The following is a 19,133-nucleotide window of genomic DNA, read 5'->3' on the forward strand; positions in this document are numbered from 1 at the left end:
TGATGTGCCATGGAGAGTTTCTTTTCTGGTCCTGTCTGTTTGGTGTTCTATATGCTTCTTGTATTTGTATGGGCATGTCTTTAATTTTGGGAAATTTGCTTCTACAATCCTGTTGAAGATCTGTTCCATACCATTGTCTTGAGATTCGTTTCCTTCCTGTATGCCTATATACGTAAGTTTAGGGGGGTTTTTGGTGTCACACAATTCTTGAATATTCCATTCTTGTGCTTTCTTAAATTTTTCATAATCTTAGCTTGAGAAGTCTAGTTCATCCACTTTATCTTCCAGTCTTGATATTCTGTTTTCTGTTTCATTCATCTTATTGGTGAGGTTTCTCCTATTGCTTCTAATTGGCTTACTGAGTGTTTTACTTCCTTCTTCATTTCAGCCTGAACATTCTTCAATATTTCTAGCTCTTTTCTGAATTCATTCTGAAGTTTATCCCTATCTTCTTTCAGTTCTTTGATTTCTTTGTTTGTGTGTTCTTTAAATTCACTGAATTCTTTTATCGTGTTTATAATTGTTCTTTTGAGTTCCATGTCCTGCATTTTCTCTATGGAGTTCTCATTGTACTCCTCTAGAGGACTATTGGTATTTTGTGGGGATATGTTATTTTTGTTTTTCGTGTTATTATTTTTTCTCTGTCATTTTGACATGTGAATTTATTTTGTAGTTTCTAATTCTTGTGTGAGACTCAAGCCTTCAAGTTTAGTGTTGCTTCTTTTTATAAGCTTTATGTACCTTTGTGGGTTACTGTTTGGACATGAAAAGCTGGTTCCTCTAAGGTTCCCATTCTCTCTTTTTATTTTATATTGAAGAAGCTGAATTACTTTTGTCTTCAGGAGTTCCCACAGAGGCCCAAGTCAGATGAAGATCAGATGCTCTTAGGCTTTCTCCTAAGGACTGGCTCCCTCCAGGAAAGATGTTGTCCTCAGGATTTTGGGGGTTGGACTGGCTTGGGAGCAGGGCCCAGGAAAGATGCTGGTCTTGGGCAGCTGGTGGCTGTGCCACCCAGAGATGCAAAGGCAGATGGGGCAGGAAGAGGCCCCAAGGATTCCAGGGGACTGCACTGAGGAGCTGGGTTGGTCTGGATGCAAAGGATCAGGAACAGGAAACGTCAGCCCCAGCATCCCAGAAAGAGGCTGGTGGTGGTGCAGGCCCAGGGGAAGCAGAGGGAGGTGAGGGTGGAGCCAGGCCCTGAAGCAGTGCTCCTGGGGCCCAGAGAAGGCACCATGTTGGTCTGGATGAAAAGGCTCAGGAAGCAGTATTGGTTCCCCAGGTGTCTGGGGCCCCAAAACAAGGAATGGGACAGGACCCAAATTAGGTGAGACTGGTGGGGGTGGGGGGGTGTGAATGAGGCTGAGGAGTCAAGGAATGGAGGACGCAATGAACTTACCCCAGAGAGAGGCCTGAGGCGGGTCCTTCAGGCCCCTGAATAATTTAAACAGTATTGCTTTTAGATAGTCTTTAAATGTCTGGCAGAATTCTGCTGTAAATCCATCTGGGCCTGGGCCTTTTTTTTTGTTTTGTTTTAAGCTGGAAGGTATTGTATTATTGTTTCAATTTCCTTATATGTTATCGGTCTGTTTAAACTGTTGATCTCTTCTTGGTTTAGCTATGGTGGTTCCCATGACTTTAAATATTCAGCCATTTCTTTTAGGTTTTCAAATTTAATAGAATATAGGTTTTTAAAGTATTGCCTTATAATGTTCTGGATCTTTTTGTTGTCTGTTGTGATGTTTCCCCTCTCATCTCTGATTTTGTTGATTTGGATTTGCTCTTTCTTTCTTTTTTTAAACTGGGCTAAGGAACTGTCTATCTTGTTAAGCTTTTCAACAAACCAGTTTTTGGATTTGTTGATTCTTTGTATTGTTTGTTTTATTTCTATTTCATCCATTTCTGCTCCGATTTTTGTTATTTCTTCTTGTCTCCTGGGTTTGGATTTAATTTGGTTTTTCTTTTCCAGAGTCTTGAGTTGCAATGTTAAGTCATTTTTTTGTGCTCTTTCCGATTTTTTGATGTAGGCACTTACAGCTATAAACTTCCCTCTAAGAACGGCTTTCAGCATGTCCCAGAGGTTTTGTTGTGTTGTATTGTCCTTTTTGTTTAGTTCCAGGAATACTTTTCTTTCTTTCTTAACTTCTTCTTTGACCCATTCACCTTTCAGGGTTGTGTTGTTTAATCTCCATGTTTCTGTAGTTCCTAGGGTTTCTTTCAGTGTTGATTTTAAGCTTTATTGCATTGTGGTCTGATATAAAGTATGGAATTATATCAATTTTTTATATTTGTTGAGTTTGTTTTGTGCCCCAGTATGTGGTCAATTTTTGAGAAAGTTTCATGGGGTGCTGAGTAGAAAGTGTGTTCTTTGATGTTTGGGCAGAGTATTCAGTAGATGTCTGGTAGGTCCATTTGATGTATGGTATCTTTAACTCAGACATCTCTCTGTTTGGGTACTGAAGTACTCTACTGTTACTGAATTGGGGTTAATCTGTGTCTTAACTTCCTATAGTACTGTTTTTATAAAATTAGTGCACCACATTTTGGTGCATATATGTTCATGATTGTAATATCTTCTTGGTCAATTGTTTCTTTGATCAGAATGAAGTGACCCTCTTTATCGCTTCTGATTTTTTTCATTTGTTTTATTTTGAAGTCTATTTTGTCAGATATTAAAATTTCAAATCCTGCTTTTTTCTTAGTGCCATTTACTTGGAATATTCTTTTCCATCCTTTCACCTTAAGGTACTAACTATGCTTGCAGGTGAGATGGGTTTCTTGCAGACAGCAAAAAGATGGATTTTGCTTCTTAATCCATTCAACTAGCCTGTGTCTTTTGACTGGGGAGTTCAGTCCACTGATATTTAAAATTATTGAAAGATGTATGTTGATTGCCATCATTTTGATTTCAGTTTGCATCTTTGGTCTAATTTTGTGTTTTCACAATTATACCTTCATTTAATTTTTTCTGTTGTCCCTTGGGTATAGTTGTTCCTTTCTCCATTCTTTGTGTTGCTTCAAGTATTCTTTGATGGGTTGGTTTTGTGGACATGTATTCTTTCTGCTTATTCATGTCATGGAAGATTTTTCTTTCCCCTTCAACTGTAATAGACATTTTTGCTGGGTAGAGTATTCTGGGTTGGTATCTATGGTCATTTAGAACTGGGAATACTTTGATCCAGACTCTTCTGGCTTTCATGGTTTGCACTGAAAAGTCAGCTGTAATTCTGATGGATTTTCCTTTATATGTGACTTGTTTTTCTTTTGCTGCTTTCAGTATTCTCTTTGTTCTATGCATTTAGTATTCTTACTTGATATGCCATGGGGAGTTTCTTTTCTGGTCCTGTCTATTTGGTGTTCTATGTGCTTCTTGTATTTATACCTTTCTTTAATTTTGGGAAATTTTCTTCTATAATCTTGTTGAAGATCTGGTTAATACCAATATCCTGAGATTCTTCTCCTTCCTCTATGCCTATGATCTATAAGTTTGGTCTTTTCATGCTGTCCCAGATTTCCTGCATATTCCATTCCCATTTTTTTTTAATTTTTCATAATCTTTCCTTGAGTGGTCCAATTTTTCAACTTTATCATCCAGTCTTGACAGTCTGTTTTCCATTTTATTCATTCTATTAGTGAGACTTTCTCCTGTCATTTCTAATTGGTTTATTGTGTATTTCATTTCCTTTTTCATTTCAGCCTGAGTTTTCTTCAATATTTCTATCACTTTTGTGAATTTAGACAAAAGTTTATTCCTGTCTCCTTTTAGTTCTTTGATTTGTTCATGTGTTTTTTAAATTTGTTGAATTCTTTGATAATGTTTATGATGTTCTTTTAAATTCTGTGTCTTGGGTTATCTCTAGGGGGTTCTCCTTGTAGAACTCTCCTATAGGACTGGTGGTGTTCGGTAGGAACATATTATTTTGATTTTCCATATTATTTTTCTGTTTTGATTTTGGCATGTGGATTTCTTTTGTTGTTTGAGATTCTGGTATGAAACTCAAGCCTTCCTTTGTTGAGATGAAGTCTGCTTCTGTTTGTATTATTGGTGTGCCTTGGTTATTTTCTTATTGGGTATGTAAAGCTGGTTTGTCTAGGCTTTGGGTTCTCTCAGATTTTGTATTGGAGGGAACAGATAGTTTAAGTCCAGCTACTCAGGATCTCCTGCAGAGGCCCAAGTCAGGACTTCTGGTATTCTGAGAATACCAGTCAGGTATTCTCAGGCTTCCTCCTAAGGTCTGGGCCCCTACTAGTGAGCAGTTAAAGCACAATTTGGGAAGCTCACTAAGGCAAGGCCCAATTTAGGTGCTCTCAGGTAGTCTGCTAAGGTCTGGGCCCCTACTAAAGGGCAGAGAAACCTAGACCTGGGGTGGTGGGATGGATTGCAGGTGATCCCACTGTAGGGAAATGGGCATGGCATGATTTGGGGAAGTTCATCACTATCCAGAGGACTGATCCAGGCACTCTCAGGCAGTCTGCTTAGGTCTGGGCCTTTGTTGTAGGGCAGAGAAGCCTAGCCCCGGTGCAGTGGACAGGGCCACACATGGTCTCAATATAGGGGGTTGGGCATGGTGATTTAGGGAAGCTTACCACTACATGAAGGCTAGATCCAGGCACTCTTAGGCAGTCTGCTAAAGTCTGGGCTCCTTCTGAAGGGCAGAGAAACCTAGCCCTGGCACAGCGAGAGGGGTCACTACCTTGTCTCAGTGTAGGGGTTGGGCATGGCACAATTTGGGGAAACTCACTACCACATGGAGGCCGGATCCAGGCACTCTCAGGCAGTCTCCTAAGGTCTGGGCCCCTACTGAAGAACAAAGAAGCCTAGCTCTTAAAAATCATCACTTTTAATATGCTTTGTTAGATAAGCAATATTATATTTCTAAATAGCCTATAACAATAAAGACCAGTGAGATCCTTTTCAGATATTGCTGTAGAATCTACAACAGTAGCAAAAGACTTGCATTAAATATTAGATTAGACTTTTTAAAGCTGCAGTCCATTTTCTTTTTCTAATATGGTATCCCTACTGTTTTTTCAAAATTAAAATACAGTGGGAAGAAAGCAGCCTATGATGGAATGAGATACAAATTTTAGACATCTAGTGCAATTCTGTTATTCTGAATTGTAAAGACAACAACATTATCAAATATTCTATTAGAGATTTTTAAGTTTATAATTATTTATGCAGAGCATTAATGATATATATACCATGTTGTACAATTGTCTTTCTAGGATTATGACACAAAATCATTGAATGTATTTTCTACATCAGAGAAAAAGGTTAATGCCATAGTTGAAAAGATGACATGCTTTTAAATTTTGTGTCTATGTTTTCACCAGCCAACAATTTCCTGATAGATAAGCTTACTAAAATAATATGGGCCAAATTTATAAGTGTATTGAAAGTTGGCATTCAAGAAAAAGAAAACAAAAGTTAGTTCAGCAATAAGGTCAAAATGTGAAACAAAGTAAATGGATCTGAAAATGGAATAAAAAGAGACAAATTGACATGATTCAATAGCAATAAAGAGGTGAAGTAATAACACAGTTATGAAAAATGAGGAGCAGAATGGAAAAGTGGTCAAGTTCATGGGCTTCAGAGGAGAGAGGTTATCTCAGGGTTAAATGCAGGACCTCCCACTTAGTACCTGTACTCTCTTAGCCTCATTTCCCCATTTTTAAATGAATGAATAGCACCATTACCTCCTAAGCAGGAGGCAAGATAATGTGTATCAAGTGTTTAACAAACATGCCTGACTAGAGACGACAATCAGAAGGTAAGATGGCTTATATAGGAACACAAAAAATGGAGGGGAAACTCCCATCAGTGGAGGTTGAACTGGAGATCCAACATCTAGTAGATCACAGAGGCCACAGAGATGGACATGATGAGCAGGCTGCATGGGAAGGCATATACTCACCAATCTTAGCCTCTCCTCCAAGGACTCTTCCAGCAAAGAATCAACATCACACTCTAAAAGTATCCATCCAAATAAAGGTGACCCAGTAAAATTTCATGTTATCCAGGTTTATGGGAGAGCCAAACAAAATATTTCAACTCCTGTATAGTCATCTTTGAGGCAGTATGGAGAGCTCTTGAAGCACGAACAATGTAAATGTTCTTCTTCCCACCATGTTATACATTGAACTGTTGCTAATCTTTTAAAAATGGTAACATCTTTCTATATCCTTTTCTGTCTCAGGCGACTCAACAGGCTTAAAAACTGAGAGTTACCCCCACCATCATTTAATTTTAAGGTAGAAAAGTTGTAGGGAATTAAGTAATGCATGTAGGCTAGAAATAATTTTGTTCCTAATGTGCTTCTTCCCCCGCCCCCAAAGAATTAAAGTTAAAATATCCCTTGTACCAAACAGGAAATACTTTTACTATGGAAAATATTCCAAAAAGGAAAAGAACACTCTGTAAATACAATCAAATAATGATAGCTGGATTTATAATTCCTATGTGGCAGAAGACTATCAGGATCCAGACTTTACACATTAGCAACTCTCTACATTTCTGCAGTGATAAACCTGAACCGGTATTGTTCTAGTTACTTTCTATTGCTGTGATAAAAACACTGACCAAAACCAACCCGGGGAGGAAAGGGTTTATTTAACCTTCAGTTTACAGTTCATCATGGAAGAAAATCAGGGAAGGAACTGAAGCATAGACCATGGAGGAACATTGCTTACTGGCTTACTCCCCTGGCCTGTACTTAGCCTGCTTTCATATACAACCCAGAACACTTGCCTAGGGGTGGCACCACCCATAGTGGGCTAGGCCCTCCCACATCACTCAGCAATCAAGAAAATGTCCCACAGATATGGCCACAAGCCAACTCAATGGAAGAAATTCCTCATCTGAGGTTTTCTCTACCCAGGTATGTCAAGTTGACAAGTGAAGCTATCCAGCACATGTGTGATATCAAAAGAAAACACAAAAGGAAGTGTGGGGTTTCTTCATTAGAGACTAAGGCACTGGGAAGAGGAATTATCCAATGGATTCCCTTGGACGGATGGACTATCCCTATAAAGAGTTTTCACACTTTGAGAGGTTGGCAGAAAGACTGTAACAGCCAGAGGAAGGGGTGGAGTATTAACTGGAAGTATCCTCTGGCCACTATGCCTGCAAGCTATAGTCATACCTCCTTCCCACGCTCATCAAGGAGTGAAGGGGGGGGGTCAGTTACCACTCCCCCACAATCAGTCAACCTTAGCTGCATGTGGAGGAAGGGCTAAGGATACATAAGCCAAGAATGCCAGGAGCCACTTCTCTCACCATTTTCTGTGGCTGTCGGGAAGTAACAGGATCTATATTTGAGAGTGGACTTTCCAGTGCGGCCGTAAATAGGGGGCGCCCACTCTTCTGTAAATAAACCCATACCCTATGCTCTGTTAAAAAAGAAAAAGAAGAAGAAGAAAATGATAGGCAAACGTTTGGATAGATAGATGAGAGGGATATGACTAAACTCCAAGTGGATGGATTTGCACTAAGGAATGTCTGGGGACACAGACACAGTGGGCCTTAACACCCAGGACAGAGTGTATGGGTTCCAGTGGGGGAAGACTATGGGAGGGTGCTGGTGATTCAGATTGTTTGAGATATTCTGTATGAAATACAACAAAATTTAATAAAAACAAAATTTTAAAAAAATAAAATAAAAATAGAATTTTCACACTTTGGAAGTTAAGCAACTTGAACTGCAGTGCTTGGCATCATGTACAGATTTCAACTCAGCCTAGCTTTCAGAAAGTCCACAGGAGCTCCAATCATGGTGTCATGCACCTATAATGCTAGCACTCAGGAGGCTGAGGAAGAAAGAATGAATCTGAGGCCAACCTGAGCTACAAAGTGAGACACTGTCTTTATAAACAAAAACAAAGCCAGGTGTTGTGGCACACGCCTTTAATCCCAGTGCTCAGGAGGCATAGGCAGGTGGATCTCTGTGAATTCAAGGCCAGCCTGGTCTACCTAATCGAGTTCCATCTGGGGCTACAGGAAGACCCTGTCTCAAAAAAAACCAAACCAAACAAACAAACAAACAAAACAAAGACAAGTCCCCAGGAGAGCAACATCATTTAAAATAGCCAAGAGGTAGAAATAACCCAAGTGCCATCCATGGATGGATGGATAGATGGATGGACAAAAATAATATGGCATAGGCATATAGTAGGTTTTAAAAATGAAGAAAATTGTGATATATGCTACAACTTGGGTGAACATAGAAGATAATATGCTAAGTGAAATAAGTTAGCTACAAAAAGATACTGTATGATTTCATTTACATGAGGTATTGAAGTAAACTCATAGAAACAGAAAGAATAGTGATTTTCAGGGTCTAGGGGAATTGAGAGTTAGTAATATATATATATATAGTTTTGGTGTTACAAGATGACAGGTTCTGAACATGGATGGCGGTAATAGCTGTAAAAGAAATATGAACATACTTAATGCTACTAATGTGTACAAATGCTTAATGTTTTGGTTTTAATTTTGTGTATGTCTGGGGGGTGGGGTTGTGCATGGGTGAATGCTGATGCTTGCAGAGTTCAGAATAGGGCATTGGATTCCCCATAGCTAGAGTTACAGGCAGTTGTGAGTTATGAGACGTGGGTGCTAGGAACCAAACTTGGGTCCTCTGCAAGACCTACAGTAGATGCTCTTAACTATGGAGTCATCTCTACAGCACCTAATATAGTCAATTCTATATGTATTTTACCACAATTTTTTTTAAATCACTAGGATCCAGAGTCAAAGAAGCACAGCTATCACTATTTGGTGTTTCTCCCCTCTTTCCCAACAATGGGCTCTGCCTCCTTGCTGCAGGGCAGTGGATAAGGTGCAAAGACGCTGAGGCCAGACCCCAGTCCTAGTCATCTCCAATCAGTCATGTAGAGCTGAGCAACGTGGCATTTTGCTGTGTTCTTCTTTTCCCTCACCTGTCAAAGAGGGCCAATAGCCTTCCTCCTCAGGTTGTTATGAGAGATTAGATGACCAGGCCTCTGCAAGTGCAGCATTAAAGATAGGTGCTGCTATTCCTCATAGAAAAACCCACATCCTTTCCTCCCTCTCTCTGCTAGGTATGGGGTCAGCAGGTGCCAGATGAGAGCTTTACATCTGGTCATTTCACTGGTCACAGAACAAATTATATAGAAGTAGTGACTCTGGGCTGCAAATTCTGCAAAGTAGCCTAGGTCACTCAGATGAGTCTTCCCACAAGGTGCTTCGCACCTCTAGGACTATGCACATACTTCCTAAGGTAATGGCTAATAACTATGACAATGTAAATCGGTGGCCTCTAAAATATGAGCCCTCCCATTGGGCATCAGGCACTCCAAAGTATTTCCTTGAGAATGTACAGTTGCATATAATGAAGCCCTTAAAAGCAGATCTGCTCTGTTAATCTGCTCTGAAATCTAGAATTTCTTAGTTTGCAATCACTGCTATAGTGTAATGTCTCCTAAAGACATAAGAAAATACCTTTTGGTATGAGATGTTTCTAAAGAAAATTCATTAAGGTAAACGACTGAATTTTCCACTTTATTAAAAGTTGGGGTTTGAGTGTTTTACAGGGGTGTTTTAGAGGGAGGTTGTCTTTTTAAAGACACAGTAACCTTTTATTAGTTACTAAACTAAAGCTCTTTCCATAGGAATGAGTGTTTTAAACACAATTGCTGTCTGTAAGGTAAATTCGGATGACTAGGGTATCCCTTAAGGAGGACATCTGAGCACTCTGTACAGTAAGCGAAATTTGGTAACTCAAAACATGGCAACTTTATCTAAATGTTTCATTGTCTTCTTTATTAAAATAGTACATTAAAAAATAATTTGAAGTGCTGGCAGGATGCTTCTGACAGCTGAGTGGGAGGCTTCTGGCTAGAGGCCATGATGTTGAGCTGTTAGTTCTCTAAGCTAATTTGTTTGGTTTGAAAATAAATAAATAAATAAATAAATAAATAATAAATAAATAAATAGAACTGAAATGAAAAGGGGGAAAACCACTTAAAAGGTATAATTCTTTTAATGCATGTAAAAATATTTTATTCCTTTTTTTGGCTTCTATGCCTGGCTGTTGGTGCGAAGTAAATGATTCTCTTACAGAGAAGGAAAGAAACTCTAGTTTTAAAAGAAAAAGTAAAATAAGAGCAGACCCCTTAGGCCCGTGCACTTTATCCTTCCTTCTCTGGCTCTAGCAAAGTCACAAAGCTTCACAGGTGAAAGCACAGAGGTGGGATGCCAGTCTTATACTTTAGGGTCCAGCTTTCAAATTTTACAACCCACACTCTCCTTCTTCCAATTACAGAAACTTTACAAAACAAGCAAGAGCTGCCAAGTTTCATCAAGGTAAATAATATATTAAAATGCTTACCAGCTACTTGTTTCAACATCTGGTCACTTCTCGCTGAGCTGTCATCATAATGTTCGAAAAGTGAGAACGCAGCAGGCATGTTCTCTAAGGAAGCTGTGCTCTCCATTGCAGAAAGCAGCCTGCCACAGGAAGAGACATTTACTATGACAGGAAAGAATCAACACAGAGAACCAGAGCAGCAGCTAGCTGCTGTGGGTAGCAATGGTTTGCATGAGGCAAGTCCCCATGCTCCCCATCCAAAAGCACTGGAAAATATGTCTAAAATTCACTTATACTTGGGGTTCTTAGACAACTAATGATATTGAAAATTTTATCCCTATGTTCTCAGATTTGAAGTCTTTAAACTTATATACTCTTGGATTTATTTCTAGTAAATTAGTCCTAAAAATTCTTTCATTTCAGTAATTATCTTGCTTCCTAAAAGACATAAATGTTTCAAGCCTGTCTGGAAACTTCTATGTTGTAGGGATGCTCCTGCTGTTCTCAAACCTCAGTTCTGAGCTTCCAGTCATACTAATAATAATGCTTCCCTACTGCATGCCAGGCACTATACTCTAGACTGGGGGTCCAGCTGTGAAAGAAAGCAAGGCCTGTTATTCCTAAAAGACCAAACAGGCCACAGAGAGCTGTGCTCTTAGAAGCAATGCCAACTCACACTAATTCTTAGCATTCGGATCCAGGATATATACATAAAAGAAAAAAACCAGTTTAATTCTGAAGGGGGAAAGATGGAAAAGAGAGTTTACAAAGCAATGTATCTTTAGCAAGGGGGGCCTCAGAGTATATTAGGGACTCTCCTTGTTTACCTCTCACACAGGCCTGGAACGTTCTTCCAGCAGCAAAGTCAACTTTAAGAAACTGCACTAGCTTCATTTCTCTGGACTTTTTGGGTTTCCCCAGCAAAAGACCCACCTTGAGGCCTTTGCACTTGCTGTTGGAACTTTCTTCTTCTAGATACTGGCACAGTTCCTTTCTTTACTTCTCTCTCTGCTCAAATGCGAGCTCCTTAGAGGGCAGGCTGCCAATTTGGAAAGGCCTGCCCCCTTCAGCTCTTATTCCACTTATTTCCTCGAACTTATCACAGCCTAGTCATTCTTTATCTGTCACCTTCACCAAAATATAACTTGCATGCAAAAAAAAAAGATTATTGTATTCATTATAATATTGCAATGCATTGAATAAATTCAAGGCATTTAATGAATATAACTTGACTTAATAAGAGGCCAATAGTTTCATTTAGGTAGATATCAGAATCTCAGGGAGGGTGGATTCAGAGTCAGTACAGGGGAAAAGATCATGAAATATTTAGAGCCCCTTCTATGTTTATTATTGTTAAACATGATAAAACTCACTACCATTTGATTTAGGGGAAAATGGTCTAGTCAAGGATTCAAACAGGAGGTGACATTTGGGCAGGGTGTTATAGAATGAGCAGGCAATAAAAGGGAGTGCAGATGAAAAACTGGCATGAGCTCAGGCCAGAGCACCAAAGAGCATGAATCACTAGAGAGCAGGTCACACCACAAGGAACCATGGGAGCTGCAAAACAGAGACAGGAATGAAAGGAAAATATGCTTTGTTACTTGATGTTGAAGAGCCTTTCATACCATCTGAGAGTTTCTATTTTATCTTTTAAGGTAAGAAAAGCCACAAAAGTATTTATGCAAAGGAAACATAGAAGACTGTGGTAACAGCTGAGGAAAGATCAGAGGTAATGGACAAGAAAGGCAGTCAGTGAGGTATGCTGGAGAGCCCCAACCCTGGTCTAGATAAGGAAAGACAAAAAGCACCTAAATTAAGGCTTTGGGGATACAAAGGGAGGAAGCAATAGACTGAGAATTAATTTTTTAAAGTAGTGACCAATATGCACACTAAGCCTTCTCAATACATTTCACTGCCTAAATATACAGAAGCCCTGGTTGTAGATACCACAAGTAAAGTGTCTGCATTTTCTCATGTACACTGACCCATTCGATTTTAACAGCAGTGTATGTAAGGGTAAGTCAGCCCTACAATGGTTTAGACGCTCTTTCGTGCTCATTATTGTAATACAAAAGAACAAAATGCATCCCCGTGTTTTTCAAGATATGCAAATGTTGAGTCTAAATATGCTTGACAGCATTCCTTAATTTAAGCATATTTAGTGTTGAGAAAAATCATTTAATATACAAGCACTGCCTTTAGAGACAGAACACGAAGTGAAGAGGAAAAGGCAGCAGGAAAAATAAAGACTTAGCATTTCCTATAGAAAGGAAGCAGAAGTTGTCTTGAGGACATGAAAGTTGTGTGTGTGTGTGTGTGTGTGTATGTGTGTATACACACGTGTGTGCATACACGTTTATAGAGCTTTCATTAGCTGCTCATATTTCTTCACCAAATCCCAGAGTTTTGTTGTCCTTTTTTTTCCTTACAGAAAAATGGTTATCACAAGTACACTTTCTTCAAGTGGCATGCAATGTTAGTAAAGATTAATTCATTGTCAATCGGGAATGAAAAATAAATTAATTAAAATGACACATTGGTTAACAAGTTTAAGCATGAAACCAAAGAAGTGGTGTTTAGTATTAAATGGTTGTCAGTTCATATTAGCAATAATCAACTGTTTAGAAAAGTAAAAGCATTCTATAGCATTTTTAAGGTAGAAACATTTATAAATTTTCATCCACCAAGTTTTCTTCTTGATCATTATCTTGCATGAATTGATAAGATAAAAATAATTAAGTATACATCTATACTGTCCAATGTATGTGGACTAGCACCGTAAATCTATATATTTCAAACTTTAAAATCAGCAGTATTATTGGTTTTTAAGTTTTAGAAATATTTGTGGATCCACGCCTTTAATCCCAGCACTTGGGAGGCAGAGGCAGGCAAATCTTTGTGAGTTTGAGGCCAGCCTGGTCTACATAGTGAGTTCCAGGACAGCTGGGGCTACAAGGAGACCTTGTCTCAAAAAGACAAAAAAAACAAAAACAAAAAAATATTCATGGATCAAGGCTTGGGTACATGTGTCTATACCTGACTGTTATATCTCAAACTCATTCATTAGAACTGACAAGGTGCTTCATCTTTCCTGGGAATTCCCAAGTAGTGGGGGTGGGGGCCCATGTTATCCAGGTGATACAAGCACAGTCAGTTTGGGGAACCACTGGGTCTAAGGACAGTCTCCTATAAACCAGAAATTCCCGACGTTGTCTGCCCATCAGAAGCATCCAGGAAACTTTGAAGCTGTCCAGGCCACACTTAAGCCCAAGGAAGCCTGACTGTTAGGAGATAAGATTCAGGCACCAGCAGCTTTTAAAGCTCCTTGGGTAACTGTTCCTAGTACAAAACCCTTATCAATTAATGCCAATATTAATTAATACATAAATAGGTTTTGTAAAACTTACTGACAATATTCTGCGGGACAGAATCTTTTATAAGCAAATGGGATTCATTTGTGTAATTTCAACTTCTGAAAAAGATCAGGTTTCCAATTCAAATTCATTTTCCTGTGTACATTCCAGACAAATTTCTGACTTTTTTGGCTCTACTGTTGGGTATGAGTGGAAATAAACTACGATAATCTTTATAACTTAGAAACGTACACTCACAATTACATTAACAGGATAAAACCTTGAGCTAAACTAGCAGGAAAGGCCTCTGCTCTTGCCACAAAGTAAAAGGGATGATGGGCTGAGATGAGTGTTGGAAAGTCAGCATTAGATGGGCCAAAAGAGAACAGAAATCTGCTGGCTCATGTTTTTATAGACAACATTTCCTAATTTCTTGTTGAGTATGTTGCCTCTCAGAAGAATAAAGATTCTCTAAGACTGGGTGTTTACAATGTCATCATAACAAAACAAAGTCAAAAGAATAAGATTCATTAAGTTAGCTAAGCAGAAAGAAAAGATAAATGCAGGTCTATCTTTTGAAGAGAAAATGAGAAAATATGCCATTAAGATGACATAAGTCCTAAAATTACTCAAGGCAGCTATGAATGCTTCCTGCAGAAACTCATATTTAACCAATAAGTCTAATCATTTATAATTTTTTTTGTACACAGTGGCAGGGAAGCTGGTTGAGATTGGATCAAAAATACAGACAACAGCTCAGGGAAGCAGTTCAAATCTATAGCATGATAATTGTTATTTAACTAAAGCACATGCAATTTCTTTCAAAGCTGTCATTTAATTTTTAAAAAGCACTATGTCTAAGAGTAAAAACCTATCAGCTCACTAAATATATTTTTTAATTGGCAGCTCATCCTCTGAAGCATCAAAATATTAAAAGCAAAGCATCCCATCATGCTGTTCTCAGATCCACTACATTGTGCCAAGTTGTATATACCTGTCATTGATTTCCTCAAACGACTTGGGGATGGGGGAGGAAAGAAAGAGAAAGAGAGACTAATTAACAGGAAGTTAAATGAACCAGGAGCATTAAGATCACATGTAAAGATCACATGTTAGACAATCTTTATCCCTAGGCTTCCCTGAAGCTGTTTCTCTTTGGAGTTTATGCTGGATGGCTAGGAAGTCAATACTGAGAGAGGGGTGGGAACTGGGTGTGGACAACATGAAGGGGCCTGAGCCCACAGCACCACTGCTGTCTTTGATCAGCAGCCTGACAACGGGCTGTTGTGTTCTGCTTATCCCTGTTTATTAACAAATGGTTTAGTTGCCAGAATAGAATTCTCTGAAGCAAGGAAAATGACTTAAATTTGTTCAGTGTGAGCTATACACACAAAATAATCAGTAGTTATCTCTGCTGATAGCTTTTCTTTGTTTTCCTATATTTTCCAGTTTTTCTAGAATGAATATCACTAGCAAAAGCAGAAGCAAATGTTTTCCCCCTCCCAATCTGTTCTCCTAGAGAAAAGGAAATATTCATCTCAAACAAAGGTTATCCAGGAACACAAAGTGGGATAGGGATGTTGCTAGAAGCAGCTTCCCTAGGAAGCTTATTAATTAAATGCTTCAAAAGAGGTGCCCAATTTAAAAATATTAAAGCTTTGCCTTAATTAAACATAAAGCCACCTAATGATTTTAAATTCTCCCTAGAGGATGGCCATATCCACTTGACCCAAATTTGTCCTGGCCAGAGGTATCCCCAGAGGGAAATCATAAGCCTACATGCCCATTTTTGCCTCAATCTATCTCCAAACTTCACTAGAGGGCTAGGAAGATAGGGAACCTTGAAATGTAGGTTCCCACTCAGTATAGACAGATCTTTCAGGTTTGACTATTAGGCTTGCACCTGCCCTCAGGGAAAACAGTTGCATTGCTATTAGTTTTTCCCAGGTCTGTAGAAAAACATCTTCCTGACAGCCTAGGGATTCATGAAGAGTAAAGAGCTGCCTTGATGAAGCAAACTGAGGGGTAAACAAAGGAGTCTCCACAAGTCCCTCATTTAAATTAAGGAATCCTATCCTAAGGAAGCTGCTTCTAATAACATCCCTATCCCACTTGAGTAAGATTCCATAAGTACATCATCCTTTTGCATTGAAAAGTGAACCAAAATGTTACTCTAGGTCACTTGGTGAGGTGGGGGATAGAAAGGAATTGGTCCATATAAGAGGTCACCTCAGATTAGACAGTTGACAGGACAGGCCCAGGGCTAGCATAAGGATCTGGACAACAAGATATGGGACTGGCCCTCAGAGGGACGGGATGGCCCTCAGAGGGAAGGGATGGCATGATTAAGGTTGTGCAGCTGCTCCCTGGTTTAGAAGGCGACCAGTCTTCTGTAACAGGGTGATGGCCTCCTTACAAGGATCTGGACATTTGGTTTTTCAGGATTTGTGGGGCTTTTTCTATATTTTGGTATCGTTTTGAAATGTCAGAATTATATAAATTCCATACTTGAGATATAAATGATCTTTTGGGGTTTGTTTTTTAATTTGCTGTTGTTTTATTGTTTTGTTTCACTTTGTTTTTTGAGGTAGTCTGTATATAGCTCAGGCAGGCCTTATGCTTGTGATCCTCATGTAGGGTTCCCAAGTGCTGGGATTACAGGGGCATGCCACCACACCTAGCTTATAACCAACCAATAGACTTGTGCCAGTGTTGGCACCTGGTGTTGGGCCTTCTTCCCATAATGCTTACAGTCAGGAAAACCGTCTCGTCGAGCTCCTCAGCTTCTCTCACAATGGTCTCCAGGGTGTCCTTGGCCATGTCCATGCTCTGCAGAAAGTGGACCATCTGGTCATGCAGGAACTCCATCTTCTTCTTCTTCAGTTCCTCAAAGCTCTGGGCTTTCTCATCATACTGTGCCAGGACCTTCTTCATCATTTCCTCGTTCTGTTCTTCTAGTCTTTTCTCATTTTTGCTACAGTTTTCCTAAATGGGTGGGAACAAACAAAAACACTTCTCGTTTTAAAGATTTATTTTATGTTGTATATGAGTGTTTTGCCTGCATGTACGTAAGTAAGGAATACCATTTATGTGCAGTGCCCACAGAGGCCAGAAAAAATTGGATCCCCTGGAACTGGAGTTATCAACAGTTGTTAGCTGCCATGTGGGTGATGGAAATAAAACCTGGGTCTTCTGGAAGAGCAGGAAGCACTCTTAACCACTAAGCCATCTCTCCAGCCTCCCAAAACACATCCTAATAAAAGAATCAAACATTAAGTATATAGTCTAAACTTCTGTATAATTAACTGCCTAAGAGACATGTGGGGAAGGGGCAATAAAGCAAGTGTTCACTAATCTACAACAGGAGCAGGGAGATTGGTCAGCACCTTTCAGCAAAAGCCTAGAGCCATTTGTCACTCCTGACTGATACCTGGGCCATCTCTGGACAAGGATAGATAGAACATTCCTACACATATCTTCATAGTGGAGGGGGCAGAAGCTAACAGCCAGAAGAACATATACTCAGAGGTGCCCTGACACTCATTGGTCCTAGACATAAGACACAAATCAATGACTTAGAACGTTTCTGAAGGCCAATCCAGTGAGAAGCAAAAAATAGAGTTTAAGACTCAATTTTAGTTTCTCATCCATAAAATGGAAGCAACACTAACAATTATCTTAGTAACTCATAGACTTATTGTGAAGGTTAACTTTGGGAAAATATATGCCTTAGCGTGGTTTAAGTCCTCAATAAACGTGTGTTGTTAGGGAAAAATCCTTTATCCTTAAACAGGAAGTAGTCTCACTGCTCAAAATGAGGGAAGACTCTACGAATACTTACCTTGAATTAAGAAAACCAACAATGCATGGGCTGGAGAAATGGCTCAACCATTCCTTAAGTGCACTGGCTGCTCTTGCAGAGGATCCAGGTTCAATTCCCAGGACCCACATAGTGGCTAACAATAGTCTGTAATTCCAGTCCCAGGGGAATCTGATGCCGTCTTCTGACCTCTGCAAGCATTATATGACATGGGTGCAACTGTCTACACTCAGGCAATATATTCATACACATAAAATAAAAATAACAAAATACTAAAAAAAGAAAACCACAATGCAAACCAAATGTACGCCCGCCCGCGCACGTGCATACACACACGCACACACGCACGCACGCACGCACGCACAGCCCAACTCAGGTCCTTTTATCTCTGAATCATTTACTGGTGATACTATAAAGAAATCAGTACAGCTATAACTTACCTCAATAGTATTAAAAAAGGATTCAATCTCGCTAACAAAAGCTTCAATCCTCAAGGATTTTTCTTGTAGATTTTCAAGAAATTCTGCTAATTGAACCTAAACAAAAGAATTAAAATATCTTTAGTGTATAACATTAGGGGGAAAACTTTCAAACAGTGGATTCTAATTTCCTTAATTTAAAATTTAAATTTATTTATTTTTAGTTTTGTATGTGTATAAGTATTTTGCCTGTTGTGTATGTAAGTGCACCCATGCATGTAATGCCTGCAGAGCCCAGAAGACGATGTCGAGTTCCCTGAAACTGGCGTTACAGATAGTTGTTAACCACCCCATGTGGGTGCTGGGAATCGAATGTAGGTCCTCAGGAAGAGCAGCTAGCACATTTTTTTTTCAGCTAACACTCTTAACCACTAAGCCATCTCTCTAGCCACTCCTTAATTTATCTGTAGAGATTTACTGTACCATATTCATTAATAGATAAATTTTTGGTTTATTTTTTTTTGATTCCACCTAAATCGATTCTACTCAATTCTGTACAATAAACAAAGAGTTTGGGAGGGCTGGAGAGGTAGCTTAGGCTTTACGGTAAAGTACCTGCCTTACAAGCATGAGGACATGAGTTTGATCCTCAGAACTCATATAAAAACAGTCAGGCATGGTGGCACACATTTGCAATCCAGAACTTGGGGTGGGGATAGAGATAGGCAGGTCCCTGGGATCACTGGCCAGCCAACCTAGTCTACTTGGTGAGTTCTAGACAGTGAGAGGCCCTGGATCAAAAAGAGAAAGATGGGTGGTGCCTGAAGAATAATACTTGAGGTTTTCCTCTGGCCTCCACACAAACACAGTCATATATATGCATGGGTTCATTCATATGGGTATACACACACACACACACACACACACACACACAAATAAAAATAAAATAAATATTTTTTTAAAAGGTGGCATTGGGGCTGGAGAGATGGCTCCGGGATTAAGAGTACTGACTGCTCTTGCAGAGGACCCGGGTTCAATTCCAGCACCCAAATGGTAGCTAACAACCGACCGTAATTCCAGTTCCAGGGGATCCAACAACTTCTTCTGACCTCTGTGGGCATCACACGACACAGGTGCACTTACATACATGCAGACAATATGTTCAGACACATAAAATAAAAAAATAAATAAA

The 19,133-nt window shown here is 39.4% G+C and overlaps 1 protein-coding gene across 2 annotated transcripts in view; it reads right to left on the reverse strand.

The window, feature by feature from the left end:
- The window catches only part of Cmya5 (cardiomyopathy associated 5), a 114,042-nt gene that overhangs the window by 37,977 nt on the left and 56,932 nt on the right, over nucleotides 1–19,133 (reverse strand). Inside the window, exons 3-6 of one of the 2 annotated variants that reach the window (XM_008853327.1) lie at nucleotides 17,963–18,058; nucleotides 16,454–16,687; nucleotides 14,697–14,719; nucleotides 10,368–10,486 (exon numbers count right to left, since the gene is read on the reverse strand). In XM_008853327.1, the coding sequence (XP_008851549.1) occupies nucleotides 10,368–10,486; nucleotides 14,697–14,719; nucleotides 16,454–16,687; nucleotides 17,963–18,058 (472 nt within the window). The remainder of the gene's footprint in view (nucleotides 1–10,367; nucleotides 10,487–14,696; nucleotides 14,720–16,453; nucleotides 16,688–17,962; nucleotides 18,059–19,133) is intronic. The other variant, XR_003847077.1, reaches the window with a different exon arrangement.

The sequence above is a fragment of the Nannospalax galili genome, unplaced genomic scaffold, assembly GCF_000622305.1.
Source record: "Nannospalax galili isolate Female #2095 unplaced genomic scaffold, S.galili_v1.0 scaffold45, whole genome shotgun sequence".
Lineage (NCBI taxonomy): Eukaryota > Metazoa > Chordata > Mammalia > Rodentia > Spalacidae > Nannospalax > Nannospalax galili.